The 18,507-nt window shown below is 49.6% G+C and overlaps 1 protein-coding gene across 1 annotated transcript; it reads right to left on the reverse strand.

Moving 5' to 3' along the window:
* Window positions 1-1,604: 1,604 nt before the first annotated feature.
* Window positions 1,605-18,108, reverse strand: EMX1 (empty spiracles homeobox 1). Its single transcript, XM_035103731.2, has 3 exons — window positions 17,724-18,108; window positions 9,106-9,290; window positions 1,605-1,772 (listed from the first exon to the last, which is right to left on the reverse strand). Exons 1-3 carry the CDS (start codon window positions 18,106-18,108, stop codon window positions 1,605-1,607), a joined length of 738 nt encoding a protein of 245 aa, XP_034959622.1.
* Window positions 18,109-18,507: the final 399 nt, after the last annotated feature.

The raw sequence follows: 18,507 nt of genomic DNA on the forward strand, positions 1-18,507 counted from the left end.
AGCTGGATAGAAGAACAGGAGAAGAGACTAGTAGATGTGTGTCCTATTTAGTCCAGCATCCTAATCTTGCAGTGGCCAACCAGATGTCTAGGAAAACCCAAAAGTGGAGAAGATGATATAGATAGGTAGATGATAGATTAGATAGATAGATAGATAGATAGATAGATAGATAGATAGATAGATAGATAGCTATCTTCCATGCAATGGCCCTCGTGCCAAGGCCACCTTCTCTGTAGCAGGTGCTTGGCTTGATAGGTCAATGGGGCATTCGGCCAGCAGACAGGTGAGGCGCCCAGTCTGAGGCCACAGAGCCCTCTAGCTGGCATGCAGCATCTCTGCGTCTCCCGGCTGCACCCTGGTTCTGCCCATCACAGCCTCTGTGCACCCAAAATGAGGGCACCCCTGCTCCAAAATAAGACAGGCTTAGAAGCCTCTCTGGATTCGCAAACCCAAAGTCATATGCCAAGAAAGGAGATTCCAGGTAAGCGTCAGGAAGAACTTTTAGAAGACATCTGAAGGCAGCCCTGTTTGGGGAAGCTTTTAATGTTTAATAGATTATTGCATTTTAATGTTCTGTTATGTTGGAAGCTGCCCAGAGTGGCTGGGGGAACTCAGCCAGATGGGTGGGGTATAAATAATATATTATTATTATTATTAATTATTATTAATTATTATTATTATTGAGTATAAGAGCTGTTTTGTAAGCTGAACTGGCTCCCTCGGAAGGTGGTGGATTCTCCTTCCTTGGAGGTTTATAAAGAGAGGTCAGGTGGCCACCTGTCAGGGATTATTGAGCTGTGATCCTGGCATCACGGGGGGGGGGGGTTGGGCTCAATGACCCTTGGCGCTCTTCCCTTCTATAGGTACACCCCAGAACCGGAAGTGCTTAATTCCTACCTTGAAAATTATCTCAGGAAATTATCTTTGCCATGCTTTCCTAAAGGCTTGGAAGCACATCTGGGATGTCTGCAAAGGCTTGTTTCCACCAGTTCCTGCAAACAGATTCCCCTCCTGCACGGGAGCTGGCTACGATAAGGCGACATGTTTCAAACCCATGTTGTTTTTATTACCGCACAGTAACACACACTACATCTGTTGCTATCTATGACACAAGGGATATGCACACACCAAACGCAGAGACACTGAAGAATAAATTAAAGAGAAAATGGGTTTGCTGCCATTAGAAAAATAATAGTAAATCCAACCGAAGCCCAACAAAGACAGGAGGAGTGTGCAGGGCATGGGTCTTGGTGGATGTGTTTATTTGCTCATATGGCTGACGGGGGACTTCCTTGCTGGAGCAAGAGGAAAAGCCCTTCCTTTTCCTGGAGCCGAGACAGCCTCCCACCTCGGCCATCCTTGGCCATTAAGTGTATTCCCTATCCCCACAGGCGGCCCCATGGGCTGGAGGGCTGGAGGGAGCCCCAGGGAGAAGGGGCTCCGAGGCGAAGCGCGTTCCCCCACGCGTGGCCCACGGAGGACAGCCCACGCATGGCAGTGGGAGGCTGCCCTGTCCTGGCTCAGTCTCCAGAGTTGGTCCCCCTCCCTCCCCACGCGGTCCTGTCCGCAAACTGTCTTGCCAGCAGCCTCCTCCAGCCTCCCTCCTAGTCGTTGGACGTGACGTCAATGTCTTCTCCATTGGATTGCTTGGTGGCGATCCGCCATCGGTTGATGTGGTGGGAGCCCTTCTTCTTCTGGTCCGACTCTGGGCCTTCCTCTTCCAACTTCTGCCTCTTGTATTTAGTCCTCCTGTTCTGGAACCAGACCTTCACCTGCGGGAGACACAAAAGCGGAAGAGGCTGAGCAGCTCAGTTTTCCAAGAAAGAGGCAGAATTCTTCACCATACAGTGACTCCAGTTGTACACTTATTTGAAACTGAAGACATCCCCATGCACTGCAGAGAGAGAGAGATGGTGTCTATTATCGGCCACCAGGGATGTCATGGCCAGTCACTGGGAAGATTTAGTTGGGGGCTATGCTCTGAGCATGGCACAGCAAAGTGTGCGTATTCACCCTATTGGGAAAACATGCCTGTAAAGGAAAGTAGCAAGAGGACAAAACAAAACGAACATTTTTAATTTTTATTTTGCAATGTGGCATGGTTTTATTAAGCATGCAAAGGATGACTCGCACAATTTGAACCTGCATCTAGCATTCAGAAGTCTTTGATTGACGTAATGAAATACAGGTGACAATCCTCTCTCTGCTTATACGGTTCTCTAAATACACCAATGTATAAGCCCAAAACATTGTTCTCTGTTTTTTGTTTGTTGATAAGAAATGTTTAAACCTGCTCCTAACAGTACTCTCCTCCCCACGCCCACCGATCCTGACCACTCTTTTGTTTATTATATATTTTCATATTGCTATTCATATTGTTATTTAGCAAGTGTGTTCTTAAGATTTGTAAGCTACATCGCACAATTTTTCTGAATCTTTGTATTTCTTAAAACTGATAAAACTGCAAGCAAGCAAGGAAAGAAGAAGTGGAAATGGAGCCAGGAAATTAAGGCCGGGGGGTCTCAATGCACTTTAGAAGTTTTTCTACTAGTTTATTGAAGTAAGTAATTAACTCCTCACTGTCTCTAAACTTGAGCGCAAGAGGCTGGATGGTTGCCTGCCTATTTATTCATACAAGATATTTACTCCAACCTACCCTAGACAATCAAAGCAAGTAAGAAATGTTATGTATTTGCTTCATTAAAATTATCCACTGTATGGTTGGGGGGGGGAACCCAACACCTCAAAGTTGTTTACAATGAGAATAAAGCAATAAAGTTATCAGTAAAAGCAGTAAAGGCAACTCTCTAAAACGTTCAGAATCTAAAACCAGCAATCGGCTAAAGATGGATTAAACATCTGGTTGGACTTGTCCAAACAAACATGTTTTTATTAGGCGCTGAAAAGAGTACAGTGAAGGAGCCTGTGTGATATCAAGAGGCAGGGAGTTCCACAGTGCAGCTGCCGCTACACTAAAATATAGATTTCTTACAGCTATTGTGTATTGCGAACTAAAACTCCACCCACACAGATTTAGTGGCATGGAGCACCTCTTATCGAAGAGGCTGCCTCTGCTTGGACAAGGATGGAGGGCGGGTGGCCAGATGGACAGGCAAACAGCTGTCCTCAGAAAGGCTGCAGAGCAACTTTTAAAACTTGACTTCCAGGAGCATTGTGGAGGTTGTCAGAGAACACAGAGTAAAGAGACAGCCAATCAAAATGATGGGGGAATGTAATACAGAAATATGTTTGATGGTGGTGGTGATGGCTGCTTTAGTTGGGATTCCTGCATGGCAGGGCGAGAAGACCCTCAGGATCTCTTCCAACTCTATGATTCTATGCTCTATGTTAGAATAAATGAAAACAGCAGCTCTGCTTTTGCTGTTGAGAGCAACCTGAGCACCCTTTGAAAGAAGGCACCCTGGGCACTTCCAGATGGGATTTTTGTGTGTGCATCCCAGCAGCTCGTGTATGAAAGGTTAATATATGGTGTCATCATCACTGAAATGCCAGGCTGTACTTTTTGCTACATTTAATCCAGATTTTCCCATGCTCTGGAAAAAAATGTAAAAACGACCCATCGTACACCCTTCGTCATTGCTGTGTAGAAGCTCAAGAAGAAGAAGACCCAAATTTTTGTATGGTCAGTTTGTCACGTGTGGGGTGACCTTTCCTTCTCATTCCCCCACTTCCTTTTGCTCCTCACCTGAGCGCATTAACACAAGAGTCCCAAGCCATGTTGTTCCCAAAGGATGCAAGCTCCCCACTGAAGCCACATTTCAGAAACCAACTCAGTTTGCAGGATCTACACGCAGCATTATCTTGGAGAGGGTCATCGCACTTCCTCTCTCGGTCTTTAAAAATAAAGAAATTAACAGGGCATTCTGTGCATGACTTAATCAAATGATCATAATTTTGCTGCAGATTGAGATACCTAATATCACTTTTAAGAACATAAGGAAAGCCTGCTGGATCAGGCCAATGGGGGGCCCATCCAGTAGCCAGTCTTATCGCTACCACAACCAGCCGCACATGTCAGTCATGCAGCTGAAGCTGAGTCAATTGCCTAAGAAGGGCTACTGAGTCCCTCTCACCAAGCAATCTCCCACACTTCTGCCTGTCCTACAAAGCACGGGTTCAAGTGGTTTTCTGTTTTCCCTGCGGCTTTCCCTGGGAAAACCTGCTCTTTAGTGCTGAATTGGAGTGAACATCAGTTGGATTTTGTAAGCTGCTTTGATATTTAAAAAGCTTATTGGGCAGATTTTTTAAAAATACTTAAGTAAATTCACAATGCTTCAAACTCCTGTGCTGTGCTTCCTCCAAGTTACTACAAAGTCTGTCTGTCCTCTGCTATTCCAAGTTCCAGCCGCCTGCCTAGCAATGGAGAAGGGATGTGTTTTCCTTCGCCAGCACAGCCAAAGGAGTTTCTTCCCCACCCGAAAAAAAACCCCAGAACAGAACCTTCAAATGACGCCAGTTCACTTTGAAATTTAACTCCTATGTCCTTTTTTACTGGCGTTTTAAAATTGCAAATTCATTAAGAAAAATCGGGGGCACAAGGAGAAAACCAAGCTCACATTAACAATACATTTTTGCATCAGCAAATCCATCTCAGTTTACACAAACAGATGAGTACATGCCATCCAAATGAGCGAATATGTATCCAGGCTGATGTTTATAGAAAGTGTGTTTAAATGGTCTTCAGACCACTGCAGAATAGACTGAGTATTTTTCCTTCCAGGCTCAAAGTGTAAGTCACCCATCAGAGCCCATACAATCCATTCTGCTTCTCTGCATCCTGAGCCCATTAACTCAAAGCACAGATACGGTACCAACCATTTCAAAAGACTTTCCTTATCTCGCCCTTCCTGGCAGATCAGCCTTGGGAGCGCCTGGCACACCTTTTAGCAAATTTCCGGAGTGAGTGTGCTTGCAAACTCTGATGCAGCTTTCAAAGCAACAGGTTTTGCACAATAACATTAAATAAAATAAAAGGGACACATATTAAGGTATTTTGACAACATGAAATGCTAAGGCACACATACTAGACTGCCAGCTTATGAGCACAGAATTGTAGGCTTGGAAGGGACCCAAAGGGTCATCTCTAGTCCAACCCTCTGCAATATAAGCTGGCCAGACATTCTTCTTTTTCTCTTCTTTGCCAGCCCTGAGCAGGCAGCATCCTGACACAGACAGGGAGTGCAGATGGTCCATCCATCATTGTATGGAAGGAGATGCCACCAGGCATTGCACTGACCTGAGGGATCGTGGTGCTGTTTTCAACAAGAGCCCTCTACGGCCACATAAATTCTGCCTCCTAAAAGGTGTCAGGTTTTCCTCCAAGTTACAGACATGATTACTTCCTATTTGGGCAGTGGGACAACGCAGGTGGCACTGTGGTCTAAACCACTGAGCCTCTTGGGCTTGCCGATCAGAAGGTTGGCAAGTCAAAGCCCCGTTGCACAGTCCCTGCTCCTGCCCACCTAGCAGTTCAAAAGCATGCCCAAAACTGCAAGTAGATAAATAGGTACCACTCCAGCGGGAAGGTAAACGGCGTTTCTGTGCACTGCTCTGGTTTCGCCAGAAGCAGCTTAGTCATGCTGGCCACATGACCCGGGAAAACTGTCTGCGGACAAATGCCAGCTCCCTCAGCCACTAAAGCGAGATGACCACCGCAACCCCAGAGTCGCCTGCAACTGGACTTAACTGTCAGGGGTCCTTTACCTTTTTTAAATAAAAAAAATTCCTCAAGTCAAAACAACCTGCTCATCAGCCTTCAGCAAACCCAACTGCATCTAGAGAAATACGTGTCATATATAACCAGTAATGTTGAAGTAAATTTTGAAGCGACAGAACTCATCACGAGAGTCCCCTGCAGCCCCACCCACAAGGGGAGTCCGAAAATGCAGGCAGTGTTTCTCCAAGGCGTGGCAGTACATAACGTAATAGCCAATTGAGTAGGTTCAGCGCGACTGTTGTCCTCCCATATTTTCCTCACACAGGTTCAACCTGTAAAACATGCTGAGCCAAAGATCACTGACTGTCCGGCTGAAATGCAGCATTTAGTAGCTGTTAATTAGAAATGTAAACCATCTTGCAAAGGTTGCCATTTAAACCGCTAGCATGAAGCAGGAATCCTACCAAATAAAAGGAAAGTGCCCAGCCATGGCTAGATGATTTTCCTCATTCACATCGTTCCTCGATGGTTGTTTGTGGGAAACAATATTAAAACTGGAAAGCCTCATTCTCACCTCATGTCCAACACTCTCTGCCCAACACTCTCAGTCACTCTGCTTTCTGTCCAGCTGCTCGAGTGTCAATCCGAGCCTTGGAAAGCACAGAGAGCTGAGAGAGGAAGTGAGAAGGAGTGTCCATTTTCCAACTTCCTTCTTAAGTCAATGTATCTTTCCAGTGGGGAAGGAGTAAGCACATTTGCCACTTTGTGAAAAGTTTGGCACAGATTTGCATCAGCCCCCATTTCTGGTGCAAGGAATTTTTCTCTCATTGACTTTGATGGGAGGGGTGGCATTAAAAAGTGGACTGCTTCAATCTGCAGAATTGGCACTTTTCCAGGTGCCACAGAATACCCTCACCACATCTGTAAGAACTTGGTATTTTAGTGTGGCAGCACAGCCCCGTTGGAACTCCCTGCCTATTGATAGCAGTCAGGCACCTTCTCTGTGCTCTTTCAAGAATCTTCCAAAAACATTCTTATTTAGACAAGCCCACGCAGACGTTCAGAAAGAAAGTATGTGCTTTAATTTATTTTAGTCTGTTCCATTGCTTTCTGTATGTTTTGACTTCCTGCATGCTTCAAATTACAGTTGTAAAATTGTTATAGTGATGGTTTAATTGCTTTATCTTTTTGCTAAACCGCTTGAAGCTTTTTCTACAATCAAGAGGTATATAAATTTTGTGAAATAAATGCATAAATGAAAATAGCTGCCATTGCCTCTCCAAGCTCCCTGCCCTTGTCTCCCTGAGAGCTTATAAGACATGGTGTAACACAAGCACTTTCTCACCAGAACACACCACTGCCCCAGAAGGCCACAGCTAGGGCCACATGGGGAGGAAAGGCACTTTGCACAAACAGCTTGACTCTCCAGAACCCCCAGAGGCGCATCGCTAACAAAAAGAGCTCCCTTGCTTTGGGAATCCAGCAGTGCTCAACCAAATCTGGGCAGGAAGCCCACAGTCAGGGCACAGCTAGCATGGCCAGGAGCCACAGATGGCCTTCATCAGCTAGAACAGGGGCTCCCCAACTCTGGTCCGTGGACCACTGGCGGTCTGCAGGATCCCTTCCTTCAGTCGGCCCACTGCATGCCTGTGGATTTGTGGCTGAAGCCGGGAGACGAATCGCCCATCCCCAGCACCCTGTTGGTTATTCTTGTTATGGCTTCTTTTGCTCATTATATTGTATTGAGTGGAATTCAAGCTGCGATGCAAAATATAACAAACAAAAGAAGCAATGCAAATTACAAATCACAGAGCATCTAGCCCAGCATATTGCAATTGTTAAAGGGGCACAAAAATCATTCAGTGGCCCATCCAGACTCCCAGAGATCTTCAAGTGGGGGGTGGGGCGGTCAGGGAGTTTGGGAACCACTGACAGAGAAGGTGGCTGGGTCACAAATGTTTGTGTGTGCAGTAGGTCAAAGTTCTTAGAATTAAAATATGGATTCCAATTATCATAGCTGCCAAGTTTTCCCTTTTCTCATGAGGAAGCCTATTCAGCATAAGGGGAAATCCCTTAAAAAAAGGGATAACTTGGCAGCTATGCCAATTATTGATTTTTAAAAAAGAGAAAAGAAATCCCACAGAAATCCATCAGAAACAGGCAGTTTGCACAGTTCTTAGAAATGATGGAAATAGTGTACAGCCTTTGTGCAATATTTTTTAAAAAGACACTTTCTCTTGCATTTAAAAAGACACTTCATGGGCCTGCAAGCCTGAAGAATATTGTTCCCGTTTTGCAGGGAAGGAGCCAAGGCTGGAAGCGAGTTGGTGAGCCCAGGGCTCAGAGGGGGCTCAACCAAGCACCCCTCCCTGCGCATAGTCCACATGCTCCGGGCTGGATTCCACCGTCAAACAAAACCACACCAGTAGCAGCAGCAGGAGGAAGGGGCTCCAGCAGGGTGTCCGTGTATATGACAAGAGGCCAGGCATTTGCCCTCTGGGACACGACAAGGGAACTGTTTGAAAGAGGAGACAAGGAAGGGGCTGCCAGCACAAAGCACATGCACCACCAGCCAGGCGAGCAGAACCCACGTCCAGAGAGACTCCCAGAGATGCTCACGGCAGGCGCAGCCTTCGCTCACCAAGCTCCAGATGACACAAATTACAAGCTGGAAGGTGTGCAGAGGAGGGAGGGGGGCCAGGGAATTGGGCGAGAGGACCCTCGGGTCCCTTCCAACTCCACAAGTCTATGGTTCAATGACATGTGCACACACACACACACAAGTGGAAAGCCAGTCGGGGTCCAACGGGATCCCTGCGGCAACCTCACTGGGCAGAGGCCAAACGTCTCCTTCCTGATGATGCAGGCAGCGCCGACACGTTGGAACTCACTGCACGGTTTTCGTTACCTGCTTAAAACATTTTTCTTAGGCAAGCCTACCCAGGTGCTAGTGAAGGTTTTCATCTGCTTTTAGCTTATTGCTGATTTTATCTTTCGAGCTGCTTTTACTGATAATTTTATTGCTTTGTTCTCCTTGTAAACTGCTTTGAGGTTTTTTTAAACAAGCAAGTGGTGCATAAGGGTTATGAAATAAATAAATAAATAAATAAATAAATATCCATCCCGCTGCGTCCGACATTTCTACAATAATGGGAATCCCCACCACTGCCATCCTGGTGGGAGCAGCTGTTTGAGGGAGGCAAAATGTTGCAACCTGGAGCCCTTTGCTTCCTTAAAACCAGCAGCATTTTAACTCCTGGCCTCCAAGCCTTCATTGTCTGAAGACATGAGGAGGAGAGCCAAGTTCTGCAAGGGAGCCTCGGGGCAGGACTGGTCCTCTAATATGTGAGAGAACCTATGTAGAAAATGGGACCCCCAAATATTATTGCAAAGAAAGAAAGAAAGTGTTTTGCATGCCTAGCACTCACCTGGGTCTCTGAGAGGCTGAGGCTGCTGGCCAGCTGCTTGCGTTCTGCCCCCACCACATAGTGGTTCTTCTCAAAGGCCCGCTCCAGTCGCAGGAGCTGCGAGGGTGAGAAGGCCGTGCGGATCCTCTTGGGCTTCCTGGCAAAGGGGCCGTGTAAGAGCAGGCTCTCCTGGGACACTTCGCCACCTGAGGAGAGAAGGCTGAGTATTAGGGTCCACTCCACAGTGTCAAAAGCCATCTCCCACCTCCTGCCTCCACCAGACAAGAGCTCAGCTATGCAATGAGCCAAACTACCAACAGATGCAAAGAACAAACGAGGAAGGCCAAGTGGATGAGAGGTCACCGGATGGGCCTGGACACCTGATCCCAGACACTTCCACTCCTGCCCCAAGTATAAGCACTGGCATTTGTAGTCCTCTAGTGGAAGAAATTGGAGAGAACACTGCTTGGCGGGACCAGGCCTCCATGAGCTGCCTTTGTGGCCTCACCCACTCCAATTTCCTCCTTGTTTTATTTCCAGAAAGGAAGCCGCTCCAACTCAATTGCAGCAGCAATTGCTCTGTGAGCGGGGCTTGAATGAGGCAGGCTGTGGTCTTAGAGCTGCAGCCACATAGCCTCTACAGGGAGTTCTGCAACGGAAACCTTTTAGGAGAGACAAAACGGCTTGGGTCATCCTCACTTTGAGGGTCAATGGGTGTGGACACACAGACCTGCCTTTGGCCGACTTGCTGGACAAAGCAATTAGCTCACCAGAACCTGAGAAGGTGCCCTCCCCTAAATCAGCATTCAGAAATGGGGTTCTTTGCAGCTAGAGTGGAAAGAAAGCTACCGCAAAGCCCAGATCCAGACAACGTTTATTAATGTTTATTATTCATTTAAAATGTTTCTGGATTGCCCTTGGTCAACAGATTCCAGAGCAAGGTACAAAAGCGTAAATAAAATTAATTCATGTAACAAAAATAATTCATGCTCTTAATGATCAAATAAGCAGAAGAAAACAAAATATAAGAGAAAACGAAAAAGGCAGGACGGGACCCAGTTCCAAAAATCATCTGTAGTCTAAAATGCCTAGGTCTTCAGCCAGCGGGGAAACCAGGGAGCCCGGATGCACAGCTCAGCAGCTGGGAGGGGTCCTGGGGGTCCATTTGTGTGCATGCATGAAACAGAACCTTCCCCCCCCACACACACACACATCCTCCAAAAATGCACACATGCAAAAGTAAGGCTCAGTTGCAGAGTCCCAGTTACAAATTACTTTTTAAAGCGGTTGACGGAAAAGCTGAAAAATACCCTCCCGTACTGAAGGTAAAATAGAGGAGAAAAGAGAGAGAGCAAATATCCACAGGGTTGAGTCGGCTCTACTTGAAAGGAACAACCTGAATCTAAAGACTATTATTCGTTTGTTCAGGTTTAGGATAGCGGTTCATGCCCACCCACCCCCACCCCGGCTCCACTCCTGCAAGTGGCATGTGGAAGAATGGGGCGCTCGCTGCATCATTCTTCCCAGCTAAGAGATCTATGTGCCACAAGAGTTGACACAGGGCTCTCTCAAGCCAAAGACTTTCGCTTGCCTTCTTTGTCCTCTTGCTTAAAGATGCAGATCATTTTTGCCCGGCTGATCTGGAGATGGAGTGGCCTGGGAGCTAGGTGGCATTTCCCCACCCCCATTGTATACATTTTTTAAAATTTTAGATTTCAGTTTTTATTAATTTCAATTCTGTTAATCCCTACGAAACACACACATTCCGTTGTTTTTACTTTCATTATTTGTAAAATGATCATTATTATTTATCCAGCATGAATTAATGGAGTCTGAACATATTCATCTTTGGCTGGACCATGCCCTTTTTTTAAAAAAAACTGCTTTTTATTATTGTGTTTTAATGTTGTAACCTGCCCTGGGACCTTGGGGCGAAGTGTGTGTGAAATAACAACAACAACAACAACAACAACAACAACAACAACAACAACAACAACAACCCATTAACAGGCGGCTACCGTGTGACCCAGGGGCCTTTCTGTGTCTCTGTTCTAGTCTTCCATGCAGAAAAATAAAATCTCATGCCATTAATCTCCAGAAAGAAAAGGGAGAGAGCAGCCCCTGCCTTCCTTTGGGGGCTCCCTCTGCCCAGAGTGGCTCCCCATTCCCTGAAACTGACTGTGTGCCGCATAAATTCCATCGAGCACGAAAAATGATAATCTGTGGCTGCTCAGAACGGGCTCTTCACAATGCTGGCGACCATTTTTATGCTTCATAAACCTCTTTGCTTTCTTTAGAAAATGGGTTAATCAGTTTTATTAATAAAGAGGGGGGAAATTAAATACTAAATGAATTATAGAGAAATGACCTGATGCACACTCCAGAATAATAAATTCCAAATACACAAATTATGCTCTAGCACCATATACTAGATTTCCAACCAAACTTCCCATCAGGAGTTAGAGTGAATTCATTGGGGAGAAAATGCTTTGCTTTTGGAAACTAAAAGGAGGGTTCTGCCGATTTCGTCCACAGAACCCTCAAATGTCCTCGCAGCAGATGAACAAATCTAGAAGCATTCCTTTCTGAAGGACACTTTGCCGACACTGAGATCCACGCTCCTTTTGTGTGCACAGGGATCACCATCCCAAGTGGTTAATTTAAAGCAGTGGGGGGGGGACAGGTTTTGAGAAATGATGGCTGCTGTGTGTCTGGGAATACACTGGACTGGGCTGGAAAGGAGGGACGACTCAAGTTTTTCTTCTGAAAGTGCATTTGTTTTGAGAGAAACTTAAAATAGGCTTAGTGCGAGAACATCTTGGTTGAATAAGCAGTTCATGTGCTACTCAATTAGAGTTTGTCCACTGAGAAGCTTTCCTCTACAGGCCCCCCGGGATGGTGGGAGAAGAAAAAGACCCCTCTCCTCTGTGCAGTGGTCCCTGTTCAGCTTGTGGGGCTGGCAGAGGGGGAATTCACCCTAGAGCCTGGCAAGTATTGTTTTAATGGGTGTCCTGCCCCCCAATACGCCCTAGAGATTAAGAGATCATCTCATCTAGAGCGTAGTGTAATGATGACAATCTATTGTAATTTTATGTTGTGAGCCTCCCTGAGATCTACAGATGAAAGGTGGTATACAGATTTAACAAATAAAAATAAATAAATAAACCAGGTTATCATAATTCTTGCTATTTTTTTGTAAGCTTAAACCTGGCGAGTGGCAAACGAGCTAAAGCCCCTCCTTTTCAGATTTCCAAGTCTGGATTTTCTACCTCCCAAAAGTCCCTTCTTTCTATGGATTCATTTATTCTTATTCACTTCCTAAATTCAAAACCTCTCACTGTAAGTATCTGAATACCATGCAGTGAAAAAGAAAATAAAAGCACCATCAAATCAATTATAAAACCCAACATTTCGAATGGCACGAACTCAGGCTCAATTTATTCAGTTTAATAGTATTAATAATTGGTAATAATAATAATAATAACAATAGCAGCAGCGATAATTAAATTTCTATACCACCCTTCATTCAAAGATCCACTGGGCAGTTTGCAACATTAAAAATGCAGCTTAAAATCTCCCTGAAATAAAAGAGTCTCGTCTAGCCTTTCTAAATACCAAGCAAAGTCTTTTGGACAAGGAACCTACAACCCTGTTGTGATACCACAGAAAAAGTTGGAGATCTTACAGGCACCTGCTGCACTTCTGACAGCGAAGGTGGTGCTCAGTCCAAGACACACACACACACACCCCCCAAAAGACCTGAGGACTCGCTTGGGGAAAGGCTGCTTTTAGGAAACAGTCGCAGGATGGTGAAGTCGGCCTGGCAATGCCCACTGCTTTGCCAGCCACTGATGCCTTGTCTTGCAGGGGAGACTCGCTCTCATTGCCAGAGCAAACAAGAGTGTAGATTGCACCAGCCCTGGGAGGAGAGACTCCAGGCCTATTTCAGGAGGAAAGTTTTGTGCTGATCAAGGAAGTGAAAGGCAAACCACCAGCTTCACCATCATTTCACATCCCTTGCCTTGCGCATCGATCCCACGCCAAAGCTCAGCTGTATCATTTGCCACAGGTGACAGTTAAAGCGTCCACTTAATTCCCAAGTTAATAAAAGCAAGGAGCTTAATTTTTGCAGGAGAGTTAGTTAACAGTGATGGTGATAATTTATGACACAACAACAGTGCAGGACAGAAGGTGTGTGGGGGGGGAGGGTCCTCTGCCCAGAAAGCATAAAAAACCCAACTAGGGTGATGAAGGCCAAAATGTCACAGCCAGACACGCACACAGGTCCTTCTGGAAAAACCCAAGTGCCATATTCAATAGCAGGGGGGAAAAGCCAACAGCATAACGATCAATTTAATCAGTGGCGACTGGCTGCTCCTGAAGGACAACCCAACAATTGCTTGGATGAAGGCACAGAGCAAGGCGGGCAGTTGTGGGGTAGCGGCTGCCCAGTGAGGGGCTGGGTGACCTCCTCCCAGGGACTGCAGCGTGGAGTCTTGATTTTGGGACCAGGATTTTTTTTGGGGGGGGGGGTAAGAGGAGGAAGAATAGACCTGCCAGGCTGAGAGGAATGGAGGGGGGAAGCCAACTCCCCCTGCCCCCCTCCCCCGTTTTAAGATCCCAGAAGGCTTTCTCAAGGGGAAAAAAATCACTGGTGAGACCTTCCTAGGTTTTATAGGGCTCAACAGGTGCTGAGAAACATCAGGAAGAAGAGCGAGGGGGACAGAGACACAACAGGAAGCCTTGGAGGGAAAGGTCCCTGCAGATGAATGTGGATGCGTGGTTTAATCTGCTTTTAGTTTACTGCTGATTTTATCTTTTAAAGAGTTGTTTCTACTGATAATTTCATTGTTGTTGTTGTTGTAATAAATAATAATAATAATAATAATAATAATAATAATAATAAATTATTTGTACCCTGTCCATCTGGCTCGGTTTCCCCAGCCACTCTGGGCGGCTTCCAACAAAGATTAAAATACACATTAAAAACTTCCCTAAACAGGGCTGCCTTCATATGTTTTCTAAATGTCAGGTAGTTGTTTATCTCTTTAACATCTGGTGGGAGGGCATTCCACAGGGCGGGGGCCACCACCAAGAAGGTCCTCTGCCTAGTTCCCTGTAGCTTTGCTCTTTGTAAACCGCTTCCAGGGTTTTCTCCCTGTCAAGAAGTGTGTAAATTTTATGAAACAAACTGAAATGTTGGTCCAGCGCCCCGGGGCTGCTTTGCGAAGGCAGCTCTCTCTCCTGGCCGCTGATGGAAGCAGATTCGGTGACCTCCGTTCCCCAGGTCGGAATAGGAACCGGACGGACCCATCAGACCTCAGCATCCAGGAGCCGCTACCGCTTCCATGTCTGCTGGAGGCCTGGCCGGCCAGGGGCTCCAGGCTTCCAAAGGACGGGAGGCCCCGCGCGGCTCCTCAACAGCCAAATTCGCCCCGGACCAGAAGAGCGTCTGGCCGGCGGCAACTTCGCGAACCGAGCAATGATTTTGCGGGGCTGGCGAGAGAACGCAACCCCGCAGCGGCGGCGCTCTTTCCAGTCGCGATCCTGATGGATTTGCGCCCTCCGAGGCACAGGAGCGCGTCCAGGAAAAACCGTTGGCCCCGCTGCAGCCTCGTTCCCTGGCTGAAGTGCTAGGGGGCGCCGCGGGGGCTTAATCCCCTCCTGGGCGCGGAACAAAGACCCTTTGATGGGCCGCTCTCCTTTCACGCGCCGGCCGGGGATGGGAGCGAGACGCGGGCTGGATTTGCATTTCCAACATGGTAATGAGACGCGGCCTGAGGAAGGACCCGTCGGGGGGCGGGCACGGGCTGCTCACTCCGTCCCGGGCGGGCCAGAGCCAAAGCCTCACGCTCTCCTCCGAAGGAAGGGCCTTTGGCGGGGAGGGGCGGCTAACGGCACCAAAGAGCCGTCCAGGCGAGGCCAAGAGAAGGCGGACGCGCCGTCGAGGCAGAAGCTGGGCAGCGCCTGGTCCGGTCGAGGCAGGATCGCTGCTCCGGCCTTGGAGGGGGCGGCCGGGGGGGACGAGCAACCTTCCGACATCCACCTCCTCCTTTGCTCCCTGCCGTTCTGAGTCGGAGCTGGTCTGCGTCCCGCGAAACCTGCCCAGATTTGGGGCCAAATCGACCCCCCCTTCCATTCCGGTCCCAGAGAGGTCAGCGCTACCTTCTTCGTCTTTCCGCGTTCCGCGCTAGATTCGGGTCGGGCTCCCCTTTTTCGCGAGGCTCCGCAATCAAGCTTCGTTGGTTTCATTATTCGAAACAAGGATTTGCAGAATCGTTTTTTTCTGCGGGGACTGGATGACTCCGGAGTCACGACGCGGAGGTCCCACGTTTTCCTGCCTCGATATTTAAAGGATACAAAATAAAGCTACTCCTCCCGCCTCTTTGCGGGGAAACCTGAGGTGGAAACGGCGGGTTTCGTGAAAGGGCATTTCCTGGGCAGAAAAGCCTCGCGCTGCTCGCCAAGTTAAAGATCTATTCTATTCTATTATTTTAGGTGGATCCTTCGTTTCCTATATTTCTTTCTCTTTCCACCTCCTCCCTCCCTCCACATTTTTTTTAAACGGGTGACACAATCCCGTCAGAATTCTGCACTTTCGAATCTCGTGTATTTCTTTAGGAGATTTCAGCGCCTATTTAAAACGAGATAAGCTTAAAAGAACTTAATTTATCGCCCCGCGACTCAAAAATCAGCGCCCCTTGATTTCAGGATCGCGGTTGTGGGCCGAAATACAAAACATCTCGCAATTAAAGTTGCGCCGGCGACGGGGATTTCGGTGCCGAATATTTCCCCTTCGTCAAACTTCGAATTGGCGACGGCGGAGGTCCAGGTTTCAACCGGGACTGCCAAGAAAATTCCCGACTGGATTGTGGGTTTCAGAAAAAGTTCCGGGGCAAACGGATTGTTTTCCCTTTGTTATTCTTTCCTCCTTAACCAGGTATAACTCCCCCCTTGCGCGCACACACCGGCTCCATCCATGAGAGGGTCCCTCCAGCCCTGGGAACGGGAAATCCAGGCCGGGGGAGGTGGGTGGGGTCCTACAGTCCGCAAGATTAAAGGGTCTCGTTCCCCCCCCCACTTACCTGGAAGAAGGGTCCCTCACCCCCCAGGAAAGTGGAGGATAGAAGAAAATATAATCGTATTATAGCGAAACAAAAAAATTGAGAATTCTGCCATTCTCAGGGTGAGTCAAGAAATTATTTCGGCGTCTTTATAATTTATTAACAACCAGATCCAGAACTCCCTAGAGATAGGAGGGGAAAGTGCGATTTTCAGAGCAATTTATTTCGGAGAGAAAGGACGTGGAATAGGACCCCCACCCCAACCTCGCGCAACTCATACCCACCCCGTTCCCGAAGGCCAAGAAACCTTTCGCCGTTTTCTTGCATTTAATTGTGTTCGACAGAATATTTGGAGGACAGAAAGCTGCCAGATCCAGGCAAAGGGCGCCGTCGTGGGGGGGCAGGGGCGACAGGCAGCTCCCTCCCTCCCAGCTCTGTTCGTATTGCCTCTCTGGCCCCCTAGAAAGAAGCGGGGAGGCGCGGAGCAGATTCCAGCCGCGAACGCGCCCGCGCCCCGTCGGCAAATGTCCCAAAGGAGGGCGGGCTGAATGACCGGAGGTCTTTCCATTCAATTGACTTTCGTTTATAAGAGGAAAAATCCTTCTTAAAACCAAGACGCGAAAGACCGTGAGCATCGAACCTTCTCTGGAACTTCCAGGCCGGCTTGCCTGACAGAGGCGGAAGGTTCAGGGCCACGTCCGACGGAGGACCCTTCCGGGCTCGACTGGCAGCCGAGAGGCCTCTCGAGGGAAGCCCAAGGCGGCTGCGGAAAAACGGCGAGCCCGTGACGGGAAGAAAGCTGCAGGTCTGGGGACTTTCTGGGTAAATGGGCCACGGCAGCAGCAGCAGCAGCGTCCGCAGGAACGCCGGCTTGCCTGGCGTTGGAAGCGCTCTGGCTGGCCTCTCGACTCGACCACAAGGGGCCTGGCTGGTCTCAGCCCCCTTGGGTGCCGCTGTGCCCCACAGTGAAGGCCTTCTGCTCTCTCGCCCCCCCCCCCGCGGGTCAGTCTTGCCTTCCCATTAAGCAACGGCCATCCTTGTCCGGAGAGCTGGACTTGAGGACACTGCTGACCCTGGAAACCCGCCCCTGACTTGTGGGGGGGGGGGCTTAGCCGTGGAAGAATCCTCGCCAGCACGGCAAAAGACCTATGGGACCACGAGCGCCTGTTTAGCTAACCGATCCGGAGTCAAACCAATTGGCCAGTTTGGCTCAGGGATGGCTGGAAGAGTCCCAACACGGGTTGGCAGCCGCGGCTCTCCAGCGTTTCACACTCGGGCTTGGGACTCTCCCAGCCATACCTGGAGACGCCATTCGGTCTTGAACCTGGGACCTTCCGCATGCAAGACAGCTGCCCTGCCCCCAAGCTAGCAGGGCCCTTCCGCTATTGAAGCTGCGAGGTGGATTCTCATGTCAGAGTCGGTGGGCGGGGGTCGGAGGGCTCCTACCCAGCGCCCAACACGCCCGAACCAGGCACCCCCAGACCTAGGCCTCTCTTTCGGCGCCCTCCCTTTCTCCCTGGACTCTGCCACCGCCGCTCCTCCGCCTCCCTCCCTGCCCCAGCGGCCCGCCCTTACCTTGGAAGCGATGCCCGAAGAAGCGGTTGCGGAGCACCCACGGGTAGAAGTTGAGCGGGTCGCGGGGCTGGGCGCCGAAGAAGGGGTGCGGCGAGGGCGGGAGGTGCGAGGTGGCCAGCTGGGGCGGGTGGACAGCCAGGGCTTGCGGGTGGCTCACGGCCTCAGGGAAGAGCAGCTCCGGGCTGCTGTAGAGAGAGCGCCCGGCGGCGGCTGCCGAGCCCTGGAAGCCGTGTGCAAAGGCCTCGACGGCGGCGCTGGCCGGGTAGCCGAGGGAGGCGGCGGCGGCCGGCCGGAGGGGTTCTTCGCCTAGAGGGTGGCTGTCCTTGCCCACCAGGGACTCGATGGTGAAGCAGCGCTTGGCCGCCGTCGCCCCCGGCTGGAACATGGCGCCCGACGGGGCGAGCGCGAGCGCGCGTGTGCACGGGGCGCCCCGGGCGCGGGTGCAGGAGGGCGCCACGACGGTCGTGCCGGGCGGACGGGCGGATCCAGCGGCGGCGGCGGCAGCAGCAGCAGCAGGCGGGGGAGCCTCCCGACGGCCCGGCTGCCAGCGAGAGCCAGGCGGGCTGGGCCAGGCGGGGCGGCTCCGGGGAGAAGGAGGAGGCGGCAGCGACAGCGGCGCCACGGACACTCGCGCCCGTCCCCACGACGCGCACTCACCCCCGCCGCTGCCTCCGCCCGCCCCATCCACCCGGTGCGCAGTGGGCGCGCTCCTGGGCGAGCCGTCCAGATAAGCCGAGTACCTGCCGGGCCGCCCCCTCTGATTGGCCAGCCTCACCTGCCCCGG

The sequence above is a fragment of the Zootoca vivipara genome, chromosome 9 (genome assembly GCF_963506605.1).
Source record: "Zootoca vivipara chromosome 9, rZooViv1.1, whole genome shotgun sequence".
NCBI lineage: Eukaryota > Metazoa > Chordata > Lepidosauria > Squamata > Lacertidae > Zootoca > Zootoca vivipara.

What these genes read in the sequence shown, in the direction of transcription:
- EMX1 (XM_035103731.2), bottom strand. Translation starts at nt 18,108, where the DNA reads ATGTTCCAGCCGGGGGCGACGGCGGCCAAGCGCTGCTTCACCATCGAG. An exon ending in CTTCGGGCATCGCTTCCAAG is followed by an intron (nt 9,291 to 17,723) that starts GTAAGGGCGGGC and finishes TTCTCTCCTCAG; the next exon opens with GTGGCGAAGTGTCCCAGGAG. An exon ending in TCAGCCTCTCAGAGACCCAG is followed by an intron (nt 1,773 to 9,105) that starts GTGAGTGCTAGG and finishes TGTCTCCCGCAG; the next exon opens with GTGAAGGTCTGGTTCCAGAA.